Source organism: Phocoena sinus, chromosome 11 (genome assembly GCF_008692025.1).
Source record: "Phocoena sinus isolate mPhoSin1 chromosome 11, mPhoSin1.pri, whole genome shotgun sequence".
Taxonomy (NCBI): domain Eukaryota; kingdom Metazoa; phylum Chordata; class Mammalia; order Artiodactyla; family Phocoenidae; genus Phocoena; species Phocoena sinus.
Genome location: NC_045773.1, coordinates 81,361,986 through 81,383,002, shown reverse-complemented (window position 1 = coordinate 81,383,002; position 21,017 = coordinate 81,361,986). Strand labels below are relative to the sequence as shown.

Sequence of the window (21,017 nt, the reverse complement as noted above, 5' to 3'; positions counted from 1 at the left end):
GGACATGGGGAATGGGGTGGTACCGGAAATTCCAACTGCCTATTAACATGGTTGCTTCTCCTGGTAACCAGCCCCCATCCTGAGGTTCAGTCCAAAAGCCAACCTTTAACATAACAAAACACACCTCTGTGGCTCTCATCACTTAGGAAATTCGAAGGATTTTAAGAGTTCTGTGCCAGAAATATAAAATTAGGAAAATGAATGAATGTGTTTTCTTTTGTTTTCTTCCAAGCATACGGGTTTATTGAGGGCATGGGGGTCTACAGGACAGCCCCAGGTGCCTGTGGAGAAGGCCCGCCATCGGCCTAGAGGGCCGCGGCCCCGGGGGCAGCCGGGGATGGGGTCTCCAAAACCTGGGTTTACTTGAAAGTGTGACTCTCCGCTCCACCGCGCCCAAAGCCTCTGGGTCCGAACATGGCCCAGTAGCAGGGTTGGTTGCAATAGGGCTTGCCTTCGTGCTCAGTGTGTCCCCTCGCCCCGAGGTCAGCGTCCTTCCACATTTCTCACACTTCAGGCAAGGCCATGCCAGTCCTTCCCCAGGAGGTCACCCGCTCAGCCAAGTACACCTCCTCGTCACACTTGGGGTACTTGGGCACGGTGGCGCCGGGTCCGGGGCGGGTGGCTGGGCGGGAGCACACCGGAGCGCGGGACTCGGAAAATGAATACGTTTTAATTCAATTTATAATAGCATCAGGATAAAATATTTAGGTATCAATTTAAAGAAAGTGCGCCACGTAAGTACACTGAAATTATATAGTTTTGCTTAGAGTTTCAATGTCTTTGGTACAGTATTCCTTCTGTTCATTCATAGTATTCCTGAGCTCGTTATACTGCCTTTCTGAATTTTCTTGTAGCTTGTGGCGTTTCCTCATGAGCTGTTTTGAAATCGCTATCAGTTATGTCACAGTATTCCATGACCTTAAGTTTGGTTTCTGGAGAACTGTCCGTTTCTTTTCGTGATGCAGTGTCACTGTGGTTCTTCGTGTGCTTGCTGTGCTGTTCCTCTGCCAGCACTGGTGAAGTGGGGAGCACTTTTCTGCTTCATTCTAACCATTCAACAAATTAGAGAGCAGAGGCTTTTCTCTTCTCTTCCAGGAGGTGGCGCTAGAGCACAGGTTTGGGGTTCTCCTACGTGTGTTACCTGCTTGGGAGAGTTGGCACTTTCCACCCCTCATCAGGGGTGTGGTCCCGTGCCTTCTTACTGCTTCTTGTGCCTCCAGGGATTTTGCTGCCTTGTTGCTGCCTGTGCCACTGGCATCACTGCCCGGTGACCTGGGCTAGTGGGCTCTTCCCTCGTGTCCAGGATTCCCTGAACCACAGGGGAAGAGCGGGGCGTGGGTAGCTGGGGTGGTGCAGGCACCTCTGCCATGTCCCGTGCTGTAAGGTTCTCCGGCTCTGCTGCTGCCAGTGGGTGGCTGGAGGGGCCAAAGTCATGGGCGTCTCAGGGGCTGGTGTCTGGGGCCCCAGGACCCACTTCTGCTGCTGCCTAGTTACCTGGGGCCCTGGGCACTGCTGAGGCTGGAAGGCTGGATTCCTGTGTCCTGTTGCAGCTGCTACTGGGTGTTCTGGGGCTTCCAGCTCAGTGGCCGCACGTGGAGAACAGGATCGCAGGCTCCTCCTCTGCTCTTCCCTCGGTTCAGCCTCGTCTCTGTGTCCCAGTCCACCCACCTTTCCATGCACACTGGGTGGGATTCTCCAGAGTCCTGGTGTGTTGGGCAGAGTCACCTGTGGTGTGTCGTGGATGTTTACCGGTTGCGGATGGAAGGGGGGAGAGACAAAGGCAGCTTTTCACTCCTCCGTGTGGCTGATGTGGCTGATGTGTCTCCTCCAGGTCGCAGTTTTATGTCCAGAATCTGCCGATTCTGTTCAGCTGGAAGCCTGGCTCAGCTGCAGCCTGTGGGGCCCTGGGGAGCCTCCCCTGACACCTGACCACGAACTCCTGGGTCAACATCAGTGCCAGAAATTAGATCTGAGTCCAGGACCACAGGGCTTTTAAATTCAGGTTGAAAAGTGGCTGGAGGGATCCAGACAGCATGTCCCTGTCTATTATTAGGTCCACGGAGGGGAAGAAGAGGCAGGACACTGGGGTTTCCTGGGCTCTCGGGACTGGGGAGGAGCGCAGAGGACCCTTGAGGCTTCAAACGGTGGCGGATTTCATGCCTGGACAGGAGGGGCCATGCTTGGTGTCCTTGGGTTCGGTGTTGGGATGCCTGGGTCCTGTAGGTCTGGGGAGGGGGGAGGTCATTTTTGTGTCTCAGGGAAATGTTAGGGGGATCCCCGGGCTCAGACTCATGGCTGATCTCCTTGTCCCACTGCGGTCTCCAGGCTCCACTCCATGTCCTGTCCTCTGCTCTCCTGTCCTCTGTTCTCCACCTCCACATGCTGGGCAGGTCTTTTTGGCACAGTGGTCACCGCTGTCTTAGCTCACAGGGAGACGATGTCCAGGTAGCCCCGGGCTGTGAGCTGGGATGGACTCTCCCTTCCTTGAGTCTCCCTGCTGCCCCCTAGCACCATGTGTGTGTGGGGTGGAGTGAGGACTGGGGGTCAGTTTATTTCTCTGGAAGAGAGGAATTCCTTTAACCACCTCCCCTCTCTCCTTTTCTCTTTTCTCTTTCTTCTAGGAGTATTTGAGTTATACCATACCTGTAAGGACAGGAAAACACCGAAAACATAAGCATAGTTTACCAGCAAAATAGAGAGCTGACACCTGTGTACTTATCATCCAGGTGAAAAACAGAGCCTCTACCAGTGCCCAGGCCAGAAGCCCCTGAGCCTGTCCCCACACAGACCCCACCCTCCCCACCTACGTGTCCACTGAGTGAGCCGCCCTGCCCCTCTCCTCTCTCGTTCCTCCCCCTCCACTCCTGTTGGCCTCCATCCCCTAATGTCACTGTTTCCTTCCTCTCCTCACTTCTCCAGGAGCCTCCCCATCTTCATAGGCAGATATCTGAGGGGCTCTCCTCCCCCTCCCCCTCCCCCTGCCCCCTTTCTACCTCATTCTAGGGCTGGAGGTCCCAGAGTTGATTCCCTAGAGGAAGAGTCTATAACCCTGTCAGCAGCTGCAAGAAGTGACAAGGACTTGGGGTTCAAGGTCCTACCCGTGGAGACTGAGGACACCCAGTATGTTTGTGGGGTCCACCCTGGACTTGGGAACCAGCTGTTAATGGCCTTGAAATCAGATCCTCCCTGAGGCCTTAGTCCTTGGTGGTTTGATGGGGAGAAAAAGGTCCCTGTCAGCATGTATTCTGAGTAACAGTTCAGACTTTGAACTTGACACTGGATGAACTCCAACTTCTGTGCGCAGCACTGACCCACTGCTAGGAGCCCAAGGATACCCTGGGCAGGTCTTTTGTAAGGGGGTCAAAGGGGAGCTCAGGTCTCCTGTCATCAGCGACTGTGGCCACACGGGGGCGCCACCACTCCGCCCTCTCCTATTCAGAAGGGAGAGGATGGGCTGTGGTCTGAGTCCGACAGAGATGGCTGCCCTGGAGGCTGGTCAGCAATCAGGGGATGAAGATGCTGCCTGAGCAGCTCTGGGGTCGGGCTCGGGGATGCGGCGGGGATTAGAGGGGAGGAGAGCCTTGGAGCCCTGCCTTGTGTCTAAGGTTTCCATCTTTCCTCTCCACAACCCATCTCTCCAGCTCATTGATGAAAACACTCTGGAAAACTCAAAGTCGATTATTATTTCACTCCCTGTTCGTTTCTGGCAGATATTCACTTTTTTTCTCATTTTAGTGTAGTTTGAGATTCACAAAAACAGTAGCAGAGTTAGTAGAGAGTTCCTGTAAATCCCACGCTCAGTCTCCCTGTGGTAATATCTGATATCACCATCATACATTTGTCACAGCTAATGAAGCAATATTGATACATTATTACTAAATGCCAGAATTTGTTTGTACTTCATTCGTTTTTCCTTTTCCTGATCTACGATCCTATCAAAGACACATTGTGCTAAGTCCCAATCATGTCTCCTTCAGGCTCCTGTGGCTGTGACGGTCTCTCAGAGGTCCCTTGTGTTTGATGACCTTGATGTTTTCGAGTATTGCTCAGGGATACTGTAGAATGTCCCTCTATTCAAGTTGGTTGACTGGGGCAAAGTATTTTGGGGAAGAAGACCACAGAGATGAAGTGACATTCTCCACACAACAAGGGTGTATACTCTCCACTTGATTATCAGTAATAAGTTCACCTTATCACCCAGCTAAGGTACATTTCCCAGGTGTCTCCTTGTGAACTTTTATTTTTACTTCCCAACTTTCCGTACCGTAGCCTTTAGAAGGAAGTCACTACGTGCAGCCCACACTCGAGGGGCGCTCTGCTATAAACTTTGGTGTGCCGGGGTTTTGCATATATAAGTTTTCAGATGAGTTGCATGAGGACTAGAGCGCTGAGTAGACTAGATGGAGGGTCTATGTGCAGCTTTATAAGAAATTGCTGACCATCATCTCTAGGGGCTGTGCTGCTTCGTATTCCTGCCCCAGTGACTGAGGGTTTCTGTCGCTCCACATCCTGGACAGCACTTGGTATCACCAGTTCTTGGATTCTAGCTATTCTAATAGGTGTGATGATACATCATTTTTTTAAATTTACATTTCCTAATAATATATGATGTTGAGCATCTTTTCATATGCAGTTCCATTGATAGATCTTCTTGAAGAAGTGTCTGTTCAGTCTTTCCTTCATTTTTAAATTGTTTCCATATTATTGAGTTTAAGCGTTCTATGTGTATTCTAAAACAAGTCCTTCATCAGATATGTGAATTTGCAAATAATTTCTCCCAGTCTGTGGCCTGAGCTCTTTCACTGACATAAGAGTATTCATTAATGCATAGATATATTTGGGGAGAAGGAAAATGAGAAATTGCCAACTGCAGTGGTTTCCAAGTAGAGGACTTGGGCAAATGGGGGACGAGAGGGAGAACATGAATTATTTATTTTGTATACCCTTGAGTACCTTTTCAGTCCCCTTCTGTGTAGGTAAATATGCTTTCAAAAATTACATTAAAATCCCTTGCACTTGTAAAACACCTGACACATCCTCTTCAGATCATACATTAGGACACACATTCTCTACTTTGGCACCCAAAGTCTTTTAACTGAGCTATTCTGCCACAGAAATTCCATTACTGGAAAAGATGGGCTGGATTGTTGGGAGAATTCTGCTCACTGAAAATAGCTGAAAATGCCATGTAAAATATAAAAACTATCTTAGAAGCATCAAAGAGGTGACAAGGTCCTAATAAGTGACCACACTGAAAAAAGAAGGGAAAAATCCTGCTTGGCCTCCAAAGAAAACACGGTCCTGAGAAAAGGAGAAAAGGCTGTGTGAGTTCACTGCCCAGAGCTCAGGCACAGAGCCGGGCACGTCCAGCTCTGTGCCCACAGCTCTTCACTTTTTCTGCCCACTTGCCTTCCTTTTAAAAATTTAAACAAAGCTTTTAAATTCTTATCATGATGTATATGTGTAACGTATAATATAGGATAAATGTATGTTCACTGTAAAGCAAGTAATAAAGTGTCGAAAGTGATAAATGACAAAGTAAAAAGAATGTAATCTTCACATCTGCAGATATTTTGTTGCATTTTTCTTTCGTTTCTTATACATCCTCCTGTTGTTGCCCAAGAGCTGGAAACGTCTCTAAGCTGAACCGCCCAGACCTCAGTGGCCTCCACCCTGCACTCTCCAGACACCATTTCCCAGTCAGCTCACTCTCACACCCCTGAGAGGGCGATTTCTCATTTCCTCCTTTTCCCTCAGACCCCGCCACTCATCCCTCACTCCCTGTTCTTAATGATGAGCATTTTTTTTTTCACTCAGAAAAAAAAAAGCACTCAGGTGAGAATTACATCCTCCTCCTCCACTATTCCCACATCTGCACCTGTATCTCACCTTCCTACCAGTGATGATGGATGGTCCCCTCCTGTCTAAGGGTGCCCCCAGCGTGGGTACAGGATCCGACTCCATCCTCCCCTGTGTCATCAGTTTCCCACTCTCTACTGCTCCTTCATCCCTGCCTACAAACATGCTGCAATTCTTCCCATTAAAATTAATCAAACAAAAATAAATAAATCAAAACAAAATTCTCCCATAAACATCCACCACTGTGTGTACAGTTTCCTCCCAACTACTGCTCCATTTCTATGACTCTTAACAGAACAATTCTTAAGGCCAAAGGCCATTCTCTCATCTACTAGGTTGTCTTTTTATTTTTAGCTAATGGATATGTGCACATAGTTTTAAAAAGTAAAATACTTCTACAAGACTTGATATCTGGACCGATGTCCCCAATCTTCCATGTCCCCAGTCTCTTGAATCTCAGAGAGAAGCTCTTTTAGTTCTTAAGCTGATTCTCTAATTGTTTCTTCTATGTCTCTAAAAAGCATGCCTTTAATACTCCTTTGCTTTCAGTTTTATGTATCATCTTTAGTTAGTTGGTTTTTCTTTCACACACCCCTGTCTTCCCAAAATAGTTATAATTATACATCTATCAGTTTTGTAATTTTGATTAGCTCAGTGGGCAATATTTGCCTTATGATGATGACGGAAATGCTAGTCACAAGTGAGCATTTAGTAGACTGTGATTACTTTTCTTGAATGGATATTTAAGATTTCGCAGGAATAAATAATGTCTTACTTTGGTTGTACTGATTTTTTTTTTTTTTTTTTTTTTGTTTGGTTTATTTGCCTGCTTTGGGTCTTCATTGCTGCATGCGGGCTTTCTCTAATTGCAGCGAGTGCGGCTACTCTTTGTTGCTGTGCGCGGGCTTTTTGTGGTGGCTTCTCTTGTTGCAGAGCATGGGCTCTAGGTGCGCGGGCTTCGGTGGTTGCAGCAGGCGGGCTCAGTAGTTGTGGCTCACGGGATGTAGAGCGCAGGCTCAGTAGTAGTGCCACACGGGCTTAGTTGCTCCACAGCACGTGGGATCTTCCCGGACAAGGGCTCAAACCCTTGTCCCCTGAACTGGCAGGCGGATTCTTAACCACCTCACCACCAGGGAAGCCCCATATTGTACCCATTTTAAATCATTCTAAAACTCTGTGCAGAATATAAGTCTTTCTGAATACAGTCAAGCACATCGGATATTTCACCTCTCTGCACAGACTCTCCCACAGCCCTCTGTGCTGCCACACGGAGACTGGTTCCCTGCACACCTGGGGCAGGGTTGACGTCCCGGATCTCCTTCTCCGCATTCTGGGCAGCCCTCTGCCTCTCTCTCCTACTGTATAATTTTACAAGGCTTCCCTGCTGCCTGGATCCCATGTTTCCCTGCTGTTGGTTTTCTCCATCATTTCCCCCGCACTTTGTCTAACAGTGTCCTGAAGAAGGGAACATGGAAAGGAAAACATTGTAACTCTGAAATGTCTTAGGCTACCCTAGGACTTACTCTCATCTTGACTCAATATAGAACTCTGTGTTGGAAATACTGATTTTTTTTCCTTAGAATTCGGAAGGCATTGCTTCACTGTCTTCTAGCCTCCAGGCCCATGTTTTTTGCCTCTTGAAGTTTTCAAGGTCTCTCTCCTTTTCCATCCTTTCTGCAGTTTCTTAGTGTCGGTCTGTTTTCATCGACTGCAGTAAGAGTTTGCTTAGGCCATTCCAGATGTAAATTTTTGTCTGTAAACTCTGAGAGGTTTCCTTGAAAATAATTTTTTTATTATTTCCTACTCTCCCTTATTTTTGACACTTTTATTGCTTACTCGCTGGAATCTCTTGATTGATAGAGGAATATTCTTATAGGTCTTCTCTCCTCCTTGCCATTACTTTTCTATTCCTATTGCTTACTGTGAGTATGACTGTAATTTTTCAATTCATCTACTGAATTATACACTTCTATGACATTATTTTTAATTTCAAAGAGCCCTTTTTGGTTCTATGATTTTATATAATTGTATAGAATTCTGTTTTTGTTTAATATGCAATATATCTTTTACATCTTTCAAATATTATTGCTAACAGTGGTAGGGGAGCTGTCAGGTCTCTTGGTTATCTACTTTCATAATATCATGAACTTCTTCCTCACAGCACTTAGCTCAGTAGTGATTTACATTTATCTTTGTGATTTTTGTCCATCTCCCTCACCACAGTGCCTGTCACACATCACTCAGGTCCCAACTGTTGTTCTTCATTTTTTCTCCAATGTCTCCAGATCCTGATTTAAGGTGGCCTTGAGATATACACTCCTTAATCTCTCTGAGTCTCCACTTCTGTGTCTCCTCTCTCTGAGTCTCTCTCTCTGTGTCTATACAAAGGCATCACATGTTGGGTGCCTCATGGGTTTGCTTTTTTTTTTAATTAATTAATTTACTTATTTATTGGCTGCACCAGATCTTCATTGTGGCATGCGGGATCTAGTTCCTTGACCAGGGATCGAACCCGGGCCCCCTGCATTGGGAGCTCGGAGTCTTAGCCTCTGGACCACCAGGGAAGTCCCCTCGTGGGTTTGCTTTGAGGAATAAATTTGACCCACTATGTAAATCACATGGCATTATTGCTTTAATTCTTATTAAGTGTTCCTCTATTCATAGTTACCATCATTGCAATGACTATAGCATTTAGCTTGTTTCCATTCTTTGCTTTTATAAACCACAATTCAAGAACATCCTTGAATATATATTTTTGAGAACATGTGTGATTATCTTCGCAGGATAAATTTCTGAAAGAGAAATTTCTATGTCATAATGTAAACATATTGAAGGCAACCCTCCTACACTGTTGGTGGGAATGTAAATCAGTGCAACCACTAGGGAGAACAGTATGGAGGTTGATTTAAAAAGTAAACATACAAGTACCATGTGACCCAGCAATCCCAATCCTGGGCCTAGATCCGGAGAAAACCATAGTTTTAAGAGACACGGGCACCCCAACGATTATGGCAGCACTATGTACAATAGCCAAGACATGGAAGCGACCTAAGTGTATAAGGACAGATGAATGCATAATGAAGATAGGATACATATACACAATGGAATATTACTCAGCCATAAAAAGGATGAAATAATCCATTTCCAGCCACAAGGAAGGAAGCGAAACAGGAAAGGACAAGTCTCCTATGATATCACTTACAGGTGGAATCTAAAAATGGATACAAATGAACTTCCTTACAAAAGAGAAACAGCCTCACAGACCTAGAAAAGAAACTTATGGTTACCAAAAGGGAAAGGTGGTGGGCAGGGGAAAATGAGCAGGTTGAGATGAACATATACACACTACTATTTATAAAATAATCAACAAGGACCCACTGTATAGCACATGGAACCCTACTCAACACTCTATAATAACCTATATGGGAAGAAACCCAAAAAAGGACATATATATGTCTATGCATAAGTGAGTCAAGTTGCTGTACACCTAAGAAAACAAAACACCCCGCAACATTGTAAATTACCTATACACCAATACAAAATTTAAAAATTTTTTAATGTAAATATACTGAAATTGAGACGTTCTGCATAGTGACCTTGAAAATTTTTGTACCAGTTTTCAATCCCATCAATCTTTATGACAGTATATTCTCCCTAAATTCCTGTCAATACTCTCTTCATACTATTATCTTTGCCAAGATGATAGATTTTAATTTATTCCCATTCCTTATTCCACATCTACATTTTTCTTTACGTTTATTTGTTATATATTGTTTGACATTTGCCTTTCTTACTTTCCAAATGGTTTTCTAATACACTTTATTATGTTTTGTTTGGGATTTAGTTATTTTAACCACTGAATTCAGGAAGGACAAAGCAGCCTCCAACATCAGAAGCTGGTCTGACGTTTACCTTAGGCCTCAGCCTTGCCAGAAGCTGGGCTGGTGCTCACCACGCAGCCGTGTTCTTCTCCTGTTGGACATATGTCACCTCACAGAACATCAACATCAGACAAGGACACCTGAGACCATGACACAGTGAGACAAAACAAGACCACAACATCATTTTCTCCAAGCACAGACCAAACAAGGCAGCACTATGCACCTCACAATGTATCAAACCTCTTCCTGTGCTGATACCAGCAACCACGGCTTCCTTCCAATCACAGCTGCATCCTCACTCTAGTCTTTCCTCCTTACAGGGAAGATTCACCGACATGCCCGGTCACAGAATTGCCCCCACTTCCTGACAACACCCAATGTAGAGTGAGCCCCTCCTCCATACACCCTCCTCCAAATCACCCAACCAGAGCCCACTTCCTGTATATGTTCTAACACCTCACACTAAGACACCATGGTCCCCGATGGTGTGTCATCTCCCTCGCTGCATCCAGTAATAAATCCAACTTGTTTGCCCACAGATGTTCTCCTGGTGGTCTTTGGCTGAAAAACATTGCTACCTGTTTGTCAATGTTTTTGTCTTTGAGTTTGATAGGGGCATGTGTTAGTATCTTTGTGAATGTCTGGTTGACATAGAGAAAATTTATGATTTTTAGTGGTTTATCTTCTTTGGGTCATACAACTCTTCATTGCTCAAATGTGAAAAATTCAAGTATTTTTTTGTCTAGGAGAGAGGGGTCCAAGGGTGAAGGGAAACAGAATTGATTGAATTTGGGGGGGAGCGAGTAGCAGGAGCAGTCAGTAAAGAATTCTAAGCTGGTGGATTCTAAGGTTTACATCTCCTGCTTTATCATTTCACAAGTATGTACAGGTCCTGCAAGGTATTTGATATATGCTGTGTTCAGTGAATACTTTCTCTTGGGCTAAGTGAAGACTTCAGTGTCTGCTTATATTTACCAGGTTAATGAAAAGAACAGCAAGAGCTCAAGGTTATAAAGACAAGAATTAGCTCCAGCGATGGGCAGTTTTGAACACATATGACCTTAAGGTGATAAACCACGGTGTCCTTAATGTCTGAACACTCTAGTTGTTAAAATACATGTTAATGAAACTTTCTGCGCATGCTGCATTTTAAGGATATATCTAAGACCCACATAGACAAATCCATGATTTCCATGTGAAGGTTATTTTAATATGCATCAACTTATGAGTCACACAGTATCTCTTTGGGGGAAGAGACTGGAAATTAAGAACATTATAGATATGCAATGCCCAGTAGGCTAGCTACTAGCCACATATTTAATGTTGTTTAAACTAAATAACATTAAGGTGCTCAGCACAGTAGCCACCTTTGAGGTGCTAAATAGGGACCTGTAGCTAGTGGCTACCTGATTTTGACAGTACAGATATAGAACAATTCCTTCACCACAGAACATTCTATTGGACAGGACTGCTCTTCATGCTTTCTGGGCCTCAAGTCAGATATTCTGCACCCATGAAAGGGCCAATATTATTTCTCTTAGAGACGATGTCAGATTTCTGTCTGGGATATGAGTACATACTTAGCTGGTGTGTAACAAAACCAAACTAGGTTATGAGTGGGTATGGTGCCTTCAGGCACAAACTGTTTCCAGGTCCAAAGGGGAAACACCTGTCCCCCTAACTTCCCTTCCCGGGCTGAGGACACTCTCTGGGATCAATTTCCAAGGGGTGAGTTCTCTCCTAGAGGAGCCCAGGGGCAGAGCACTCAGCTAAGTGTGGGGAGGCAGGGAGTCCAGCTCAGGGAGAGGGATTCTCCAAAACGAAGAGGAGGCAAAGGCAAGGGTCACTTAGGAGATTTTCCCAGGTTTATTCGAACAGCAGTTCTCAGAGTGTGATCTGTGGAACCCTTGAAGTCACTGAGACCCTTTCATGAGATCCATGAGGTGAAACCTACTTTCATAGCATTACTAAGATATTATTTGACTTTCCATTATGTTGACATTTGCTTTGAGGTATAACTTAGCAGTGATGGAGACTACTGTAGCAAACTGCAATATCATTATTTTCACCACAACTTACTTGCAGAAAGAAAAAAGCAGGTTTGCTTTAAAACATTCTGGTTGATGCATTACAAATTTTTATCTTTCCTTAATAAGCTATAATGGAAAAGAAATTGAAAAAGAATATATATACACATGTATAGCTGAATCACTTTGCTGTACAGCAGAAATTAACACAACATTGTAAATCAACGATACCTCATTAAGAAAAACTTTAAAAATAAATAAAAATTCCTTTGTTTCCTAAATCATCCTTAAATCCACTTTTTTTTTTTTTGGCCACACCCCACAGCATGTGGGATCTTAGTTCCCTGAACAGGGATTGAACCCTTGAACCCAGACCATGGCAGTGACAGCTCTGGGTCCTAACCACTGGACGGCCAGGGAACTCCGTTAAATCCACATATTAAAAGTACCTTTTAAGTACCGTCTAAGATGACATGGGATGTACCCGTCAAGCCCTTCTGCTACATTCCAAAGTACTATGTCCCAAGGAAAATAATTTGTGTGACCTGAACTACCCTCTTCTTCAAGGAATACAATGTTTACTTGAAAGAATGAATGACACTGGAAGATCTATATAACTTAGTGAAGCAACGTATTAGTTTTTTTTAAATCTTACCTTAGTACAAGAGACATTCAATGTGCAAAATAGGGTTATGGAGTTTAACGTAACAGAATAGAAAATAGTTAATAATATTGTTTCAGGTCCACTTAGAAAATAACCTTTGAGAAACTACCACTTGTGTAGTTTTCGTTTTGTATCAAAGACTAACATCCATCACTGTCTGAAAAGGTTTTTAAAAACACTACTCCTACATATGTGTGGGTCTTTTTATCATAGACTTCCACCAAAATAACGGATGCATTGAAGAAGCAAACATGAACATCCAGGGGTCTTCTAATGAGACAGACAAGAAAGAGAGAGACTTGCAAAAATATAAATATCTGAAAAGCTCCACTTTTCCCACTACCGTGTTTATTTTGGGAAGTAGTTATTTTTCATATTAAATCATGGGTTATTAATATTATTCTAAATAATTTAATTTTAAAATTTTAAACTCTATTACTTATACTTTGGAAAGTACCGATAGAAGTATCCACATAAAATTATCTGTGGGTCGTCACTAGTTTGTAAGACTGCATAAATATTCTGACCACAAGGCTGTGAAAATCGCTGACTACACAGTCCCTGGGCCAGGACTCAGGGACACACTGTGACAAAGAGCTCTCGGTGTAGGAGGGGCGGGATCAGGCAAAGTCCCAGGTCCCGGGACACGCAGGCTCTCAGGCTTTCAGGGTGTCAGGCGGTCTCTGGGACGGGGACGCTCTGTGGTGGGGATTCCCAGTCTCCCGGAGTTTCACTTTCTCTCTCACAACCTGTGTCGGGCCCTCCTGCCCGGACACTCGTGACGCGTCCCCACTTCTCACTCCCATTGCGTGTCCGGTTTCTGAAGAAGCCAATCACCGTCCCCGCGGTTCCCGGTTATAAAGTCTCCACCGACCCGCCTCACGCAGTTTCTCCTCAGACGCCGAGGACGCAAGGTCAATGGTACCGCGAACCCTCCTCCTGCTCCTCTCCGGGGCCCTGGCCCTGACCGAGACCTGGGCGGGTGAGTGCGGGGTCGGGAGGGAACGGCCTCTGCGGGGAGGAGCGAGGAGACCCCGGGGGTCGGGGGTCAGGACTCGCAGGGAAGGAGCCACGCCGCCGCCCCCGGCCCAGACCCGCTCCCTCACCCCGGTCCCCGCCTGTCCCTCCCTTGCTTCCCGCCCCCTTTTCTCTCCCCGCGAGGTGCCGGCCCTTCTCCGGCCTCCACACCTTTTCCGTCTCACGAGTCCCTCGCCCCCTCCCCCCTGCCGGCCCCGTCACCTCGGACCCGGGGACCCGCGCCGGGAGGAGGGTCGGACCGGGTCTCACCGCTCCCCGCCCCCAGGCTCCCACTCCCTGAGGTATTTCTACACCGGGGTGTCCCGTCCCGGCCGCGGGGAGCCCCGCTTCATCTCCGTCGGCTACGTGGACGACACGCAGTTCGTGCGGTTCGACAGCGACGCCCCGAATCCGAGGGGTGAGCCGCGGGCGCCGTGGGTTGGAGCAGGAGGGGCCGGAGTACTGGGATCGGGAGGACGCGGAACTTCAAGGCCGCCGCACAGCTTTACCGAGAGGACCTGAACACCCTGCGCGGCTACTACAACCAGAGCGAGGCCGGTGAGCGACGCGGGCCCGGGTCCGGGTCACGACCCTCATCCCCAGGGACGGGCCGGCGTCGCCCCGAGTCTCCGGGTCCGAGGGTCACCCCAACATTGCGGGACCCGCCCGGCCCCCCGACTCGGGAGGAAACGGCGGGACTTTACCCGGTTTCATTTTCGGTTTGGGTTTATCGCTGCGGCTGGGCGGAACGGGGTCAGGGTCTCACACCATCCAGGAGATGTACGGCTGCGACGTGGGGCCGGACGGTCGCCTCCTCCGCGGGTACAGACAGGACGCCTACGACGGCGCCGATTACATCGCCCTGAACGAGGACCTGAGCTCCTGGACCGCGGCCGACGCGGCGGCTCAGATCACCAAGAGCAAGTGGGAGACGGCCGGTGCTGCGGAGCAATGGAGGAACTACGTGCAGGGCAGGTGTGTGGAGGGGCTCCTCAGATACCTGGAGAACGGGAAGGACACGCTGCAGCGCGCAGGTACGAGGGGCCGCGGGGCCTCCCTGGTGTCCCCTCGGGCTGGAGCTGGCTTCCCACAAGGGGAGGAAATGGGGTCCCTGTGGGAACACCGCCCAACTTCTTGGTCGGGAGAGGGAGGAATCCGCCCAGGTTTTCGTATTCTGTACGAGACAGTGACTGGCCGGTGGCCTCACTTCTCTGAAAGACAGTGAAGGAATCCAGTCTCTTTGGGGAAGAAGCAGGAAACCAGCCCTGAAATAACTGACCAGCGGTGCCCTTTGACCCTGACCTCCATCTTGTGAACCATGACTTTCTTTCTCAAGCCTGTTCTCAGCCTGAGAACATCTTAGGAGCCTGACTCCAGCTTTTCTGAGTCATTCAGCCTCCACCAAAAGTCAGGACCATTGCTCTGTATTCTCCCCTTTACATGGAGCCTCCTACCTTGGCTTTCATCCTTATCACAGAACTTGCCAAGGACTGGGAGATCTTCCCAGACCCCGGAGTCCAGGCTGGTGTCTGGTGTTTTTGCTGCTTTTTTTCAAACCTGTTGTGCTCTTCATCTCAGGATGGTCACGTGATGCTGGTTCAGTGGCCCATGAAGGTAACACTAAGTGTGAATTTTCTGATTCTTCTCCTCAGACCCTCCAAAGACACACGTGACCCACCAACCCCATCTCTGACCGTGAGGTCACCCTGAGGTGCTGGGCCCTGGGCTTCTACCCTAAGGAGATCTCACTGACCTGGCAGCGTGATGGGGAGGATCAGACCCAGGACATGGAGCTTGTGGAGGACCAGGCCTTCAGGGGACGGAAACTTCCAGAAGTGGGCGGCCCTGGTGGTGCCTTCTGGAGAGGAGCAGAGATACACATGCCATGTGCAGCACGAGGGGCTTCAGAAGCCCCTCACCGTGAGATGGGGTAAGGAGGGACATGTGGGGTGGAGCTTCCTCTCAGATAAAGCAGAGCCCTTGTGGACACGTTCAGCAAGGTCGGGATTCAGGCCTGAGGTCAGGGCCCCTTCCCTTTCCTCCACAGAACCTCCTCAGCCCACCGTCCCCATCATGGGCCTCATTGTTGCCCTGGTTCTCTTGGTGGTCACTGGAGCCGTGGTGGCTGGAGCTGTGATCTGGAGGAAGAAGCACTCAGGTAGGGAAGTGGGGAGGGATCTGAGTTTTCTTTTGCCCCTGGGGGCGGTTCAAGCCCAGGTAGAAGCTTGCCTGCGTGTGTATTGGGCGGCACCATTCAGAGACATTGCTTGCCAATCTGGAGACTGACACTTACCCTTTTGTAAAGCACATGTGGAAATGAAAGACAGGTTTTTTCACCTTCATAATTCCAGTTGGAGACCAGGTTACCAGCACTTGAAGGTCAGAGAGGGAATGTTCCTGCTGACAGACCCCCAGGAGGGAAGAAGTTGATCCAGTCCCCGCACATCTCCTTTCTTTGTGTTCCTGATCCTATCATGGGGTTTTGGTCAACAGTTCTGGAAAGTTCTCTGTGGTCCAGGACTAGAGGGTTCCTCTAGGATCTCAACTCAGTCTTCTCCCTGGCCTCTCACATGAGCTTTTCTTCTTACAGGTGAGAAAGGAGGGAGCTACGCCCAGGCTGCAAGTAAGTGTGCAGGGGCTGTGATTCCTGAGACCCTTGTGAGGGTGCAGACAGGAGGCCATGGGGGCCTCACCCTCCTAAAGTTCCTTCTCTAGTTTCTCTCCTGTGGGTTCTGACCACGTCCTGGTTTTGTTCTCCCCCAGGCAGTGACAGTGCCCAGGGCTCTGATGTGTCTCTCACGATTCCTAAAGGTGAGACCCTGCAGGACCTAGATTGGGAGAGGTGTTGGGGCCGAGGGGATGCCCCGGGTGGTGGGGGTCCTTGAATGGGACATTTGAGCATGTGGGGGGCTGTTGGGAAGGTCAGCACTTACATGACTGACCTGCATTTGTTCATGATTATTTTCTTTCACAGTGTGAGGCAGCAGCCTCGTGGGACTGGGTGATGCACGGTCCCTACTTTGTGGCTTCAGATCCCGTGACTCCTCTTTCTGCAGCTGCATCCTGAATGTGTCTGTGTTCCTTCGTAGCCTAATGTGAGGAGGTGGGGAGACTGGCCCACCCCTGCCCACCACGACCCCTCCCCACCCTGACCTGTGTTCTCTTCCCTGATCCACTTGCCTGTTCCAGCAGAGGCAGGGCTGGGCCACCTCCATCCCTGTCTTAACTTTCGTGGTGCACTGAATAATAATGTCTTAACTTGCTTGTTGGCAATAAAATCTGTATATGAGTTTTGTTTTTTCTAATTCCTGCCATGAGGCGTTGATGGGATAATAAAGGAAAGGATTCTTAAAGTTTGAGAGAGAAAATAAATGGAAGTGCTGAGAACCTTCCAGAATCTGTGTGCTTGCTGTGCTCTGTCTGATGCAGGTGGGACAGGAGGAGGCGATGAGGAGCTGAGCGTGGATGTGGCCTGTGCCCACTCCGTGCTCACTGCATCGTGGGCTTTGATGTGGTCACTGCTCTGCCAGGTCATCTGCTTCTGTTCCTTTGTCCTCGTCACTTCAGTAGAACCTTGTCCCACCAGGACCTGTGATCTCAGAGGCTCAGAAATCAGCTGGGCCTTGTACTGTCTCCAGGACTGTGGGCAGCAAGGGCTTCCTGTAACCAGGTAGCCTTGGCTCGGGCCTTGCTCCCATCCTCGGACCCTGTCTTTATCCTGCGTGTTTATATTTTGCTTATTTAGTTGTTGTTGTGGTCGGAATAATGACTGTTGCTTTTCATGTGCAGAGTTTGGTCTCATTCTTCTCTGGGTGTCCCCATCTCTGACAGCAGCCGGAGTCATTTTGCCTGTCTTGTCCTCACAAGTCCGAGGGGGCCCTGCACACAGGATTCTCAGTAGTATCAAGAGAGCAATTTTCAGCCTCATCTAGCATCTTGCGCTCCTTCTAGAGATGTCTGCTGGGTTCTTCTTTCCAACTTTTCCCCATCGTTTTAAAAGGAACCAGATTCTGGAATTAGCAAACAGAAGGGACCCAATAGTCTCTCATCTTGACTTAATTCTTGCTGGATTTCTCTCTTCTCTGCAGCCTGGCCCCTCTTCTGCCCTTAGATCTTCTAAGCCTAGTAGCTGACTCCAATCCAAACTGATGGATTTAGAAAGCAGAGTCTAATAGAGTCAGGGTACGTTGGAATGTAGGACGCAAAAGTGCAGGATATTCTTTTCTGAAGCGAGAAGGAGCATGGTGTGTGGTGTGCAGACTGATTGGTGTGGGAGGGAGGGGAGATCAGCCCTTGTGGAAAAGTACAGGCGGCATTGATGTCATTACGAAGTGGATGTTGGGCTGTAGCTGCCACAAGACAGCATGTGGCCTGAGGTCACGTTAATAAAGACACTCTCTCTAGAATAGGGAACGTGCTCTACACTGATCATTCATTCAATTGATATTTTTGTGTGCCAGGTACATGACACACTATTTTTGCCTCTAGGAAACCTCAGGGAACTAACAACAGACAAAACTTGTCAGCCGTGTGGAGTATATGCTCTAGGGGAAAGGGCAGAGTGTGCACTATGAAACTAGTAAGTGAGGGAAGTGTTTACATTAAAAGTTGGTGAGTGCTTTGAGGAAGGTGACCCAGCGTGTAAGTGTGTGGGGACAGGGATGATGTCTGTTTTACTAGGGTGGTCAGTGTGGGCCTGATTGAGAAGGTGACCTTTGAGTAGCGATGTGAAGGACATGAAGGTATGTCCACGAGGATGTCTGGGGCAAGTTCTCTCCAGGCAGGGGAGCCTCCAGTGCCAGTGCACTAGGGCAGGAGAGTGTCTGCGTGTTCAAGGAAGAGTGAGGAGACCATCGTGGCTGGAGGAGAGAGGAACTGAGATGAGATGCAGTGTCCGGACAGATCATATAGACCTAGACAATATTAGAAGGGTTTTGATTTTGTCTGAGTAAGATGCGGAGTTTACATGATGGTTTGAACAGAAGATTGACCTGGTGTGACTACTCTCTAGAAACATCTGGCTGCTGGGCAGAATCAGGAGGTGAAAGGGCAAGAGATTCCATAGAGGAAACTAAGAAATGGTGCAGTGTCCAGGCTGGAGATACTGGTGCTTGTCTGGGGTGTGAGCAGGGAAAGTAATAGTAACTGATTGGATTCTGGATATATTCTGAAAATGGCGTTTTACAGCAATTCCTAATGGATGAAATTTGGGTTATAAGAAAGCAGAATGAAGGAAGACCCCAAATTTTGAGATTTGCAATGTAGACATGTGGGGCACCTTCCGCAGAAATAGGGGAGACTCTGAAGCAGCATATTTGAGGAGGCCGGCAGCATTGGCATTCGGTTTAGGAAAGTGCAAACTGAGTCTGGGGTTCAGGTGAGATGACCTTGGCTGGAGAAATAGTTGGAAGAAGGTGACACCCTATAAATGAGGTTTAAAGCTTTGCGAACAGATGAGGTCACCAGGGGAGAATTGGCTACAGAAGAGGAAGGACAAGGACTGAACCCTGGACCCCCCAGCGACTATGCGATCTGATCAGACCACACACCCAAGCAGACCGCACTGGTTCTGAACACCTGAGTCTAGACGGCAAAGAGACCAGGGGGTCCCGATCTTCCTGTGCACCACCTGCACACCTCAGGTGGAAGGGAGCGTGAGAATCTGCATTTTAAGCAAGTTTGGTGCTGGTGTTGCCTGGTCTTCAGATCACACATTTAGTAGCAACAATGCAGACCAGGATTCCCACGTGGCTGTGCATCAGCCTCACCTGCAGGGCTTGTTCATACGGGATTCCTGGACCGTCATGGCCACATTCTGAGACGGCGGGTCGGGGAAGAGGCTGAGTACTTTGTCAGAATCCCTACAAGCAGTCCTGAGGCTCAGGCAGATTGGGATCCACTGAGCTCAGGGATCAGAGAGTAATCAGGGTGGGGAGGGGTTTTAAATCCGCATTGAAATGTTTCTTCCCTGGGAAGAAAAAGGCAGGACATTTTCTGGGAGATACATGTTTTCTCTACCATGCAGTATAGCCAGGTGGAAAATTTAAGAAGCAGTTATCCTGCTCAGCATCAAGAAAAGCTCTTGAGTTGCTAAGAGGGTAGACCTAAATTTTCTCCACACACACTGAACAATGGTGATTATGTGGCATGATACAGTTGTAAGCTAATGCTACAGTGGTAATTATTTCGCAATATTAAGTGTATCAAGTCAACAAGTTGTACACCATAAACTTACTCAATATTGTAGATCAATCATATCTCAATAAAGCAGCGGGGAAGAGTCTCTGAATCCCTGCTCTCTCAGAGTTTCGCTACATGGTATTCCCATGTAATTCTTTATGGGCAAAAAAGGGTTTCAAATTGTTTTAACAGCTCTGAGACTACACAGCCAGGAGCAGAATCCACAATCCCACCCAGGTCGGGTCCCACAGAGAAACCCCTGCCCCTCCAGGTGAGTCCAGATGCCACTCTTCACAGCACTGTCAGCCCAGATGCTGGACAGCGCGCCCTGCGGCTCGTCCTGCTGTCTCTGCTGCTCCTGACAACTGGTTAACACTACTGCCGCCTCTGCCACATGTGCCAAAGCGTTCAGCACAGTTCCCGCCTCTCTGTGTCACCACGTCCTGAGTCAGAGTCCAGCATGGGGTCACCTGCCTGGTGGAGCCTCAGGCTGTTTCAACCTGCCAGAATGTTTGGAGGCAGGTTTTTCTCTCCTATGGAAGGAGGTGGTCTCTACCTCCTACCAAGACCTTCAAGTTTGAAATTCCCCTAACTTGGGAAGAGGGTACAGATTCTAGGGGTGGAGGTTGAAGGTGAGGAAGGGAAAAAGAATGACAAATTTCCAATTTTTGCAGCAATGATCTAGATGAGAACTTGACCTGGTACATTGTAAGCAGTCAGGTTGGATGGATGAATAAGTAATAAATGACATCTTTCAACTTCTTCTGTGATGTTCTGTTATGGGGTCCAGCTTCTGTCTACTCCAGTTTATACTCAGATAAGCAGAGTGCATTTTTCAATAATGAAATGATTACTCAAAATGTCCTCTTCCTACATTTGTCTCTTTCTAAGCTTAAAAAAACAAGATCTATAAGTCTTCATGGGATCCATACATAAACACTGACATTTTATACTGTTTCATATTTCTTTGTACATGCACATCTTTCTGGGGAAAGTATCCATATCACTTATCAGTTTACATGTGATCCCCACAAAAGTCTTTAAAAGTATCAATACTAGTTTATATACCAAGTTACTCAATCTCTGGTCCATGAGGAACTAATGATCCAACAGTCTTAGCAGATCCAATGATGTGATATACATGCTAATCATTTTCTTGGCAATTACCAGTCTGGGTCAGGATAAAGGTAGAAGTTTACTTGCTTACACTCACTTTCAATGTCTGTATGTTTCTTATTGTGAGCTGAGAGCAAACATTTCACAAACCAGCACTGGCTCACACAAGTGATAAAGAATCATTGGTTTGGGTGGACTTGTATTCTCGCACCTACCAGTGGTGCCAGATAAATAGCAGGAGTGAAAAAATAGGTCATGGAGCCTCCATTCCCA

General features: G+C 47.5%; 1 protein-coding gene and 1 pseudogene across 1 annotated transcript; one reads left to right on the top strand and one right to left on the bottom strand.

Moving 5' to 3' along the window:
- Positions 1 to 240: 240 nt before the first annotated feature.
- On the bottom strand, positions 241 to 1,369 carry LOC116762184 (annotated as a pseudogene).
- An 11,942-nt stretch (positions 1,370 to 13,311) lies between these two features.
- Positions 13,312 to 16,845, top strand: LOC116762854 (BOLA class I histocompatibility antigen, alpha chain BL3-7-like). Its single transcript, XM_032650329.1, is given in 12 exon segments — positions 13,312 to 13,413; positions 13,735 to 13,886; positions 13,888 to 13,923; positions 13,925 to 14,006; positions 14,207 to 14,482; positions 15,101 to 15,126; positions 15,128 to 15,250; positions 15,252 to 15,378; positions 15,496 to 15,606; positions 16,039 to 16,071; positions 16,212 to 16,259; positions 16,423 to 16,845. Coding segments are annotated over 12 exon segments (1,083 nt in total). The 5' UTR covers positions 13,312 to 13,349; the 3' UTR covers positions 16,428 to 16,845.
- The last annotated feature ends 4,172 nt before the right edge of the window (positions 16,846 to 21,017 follow it).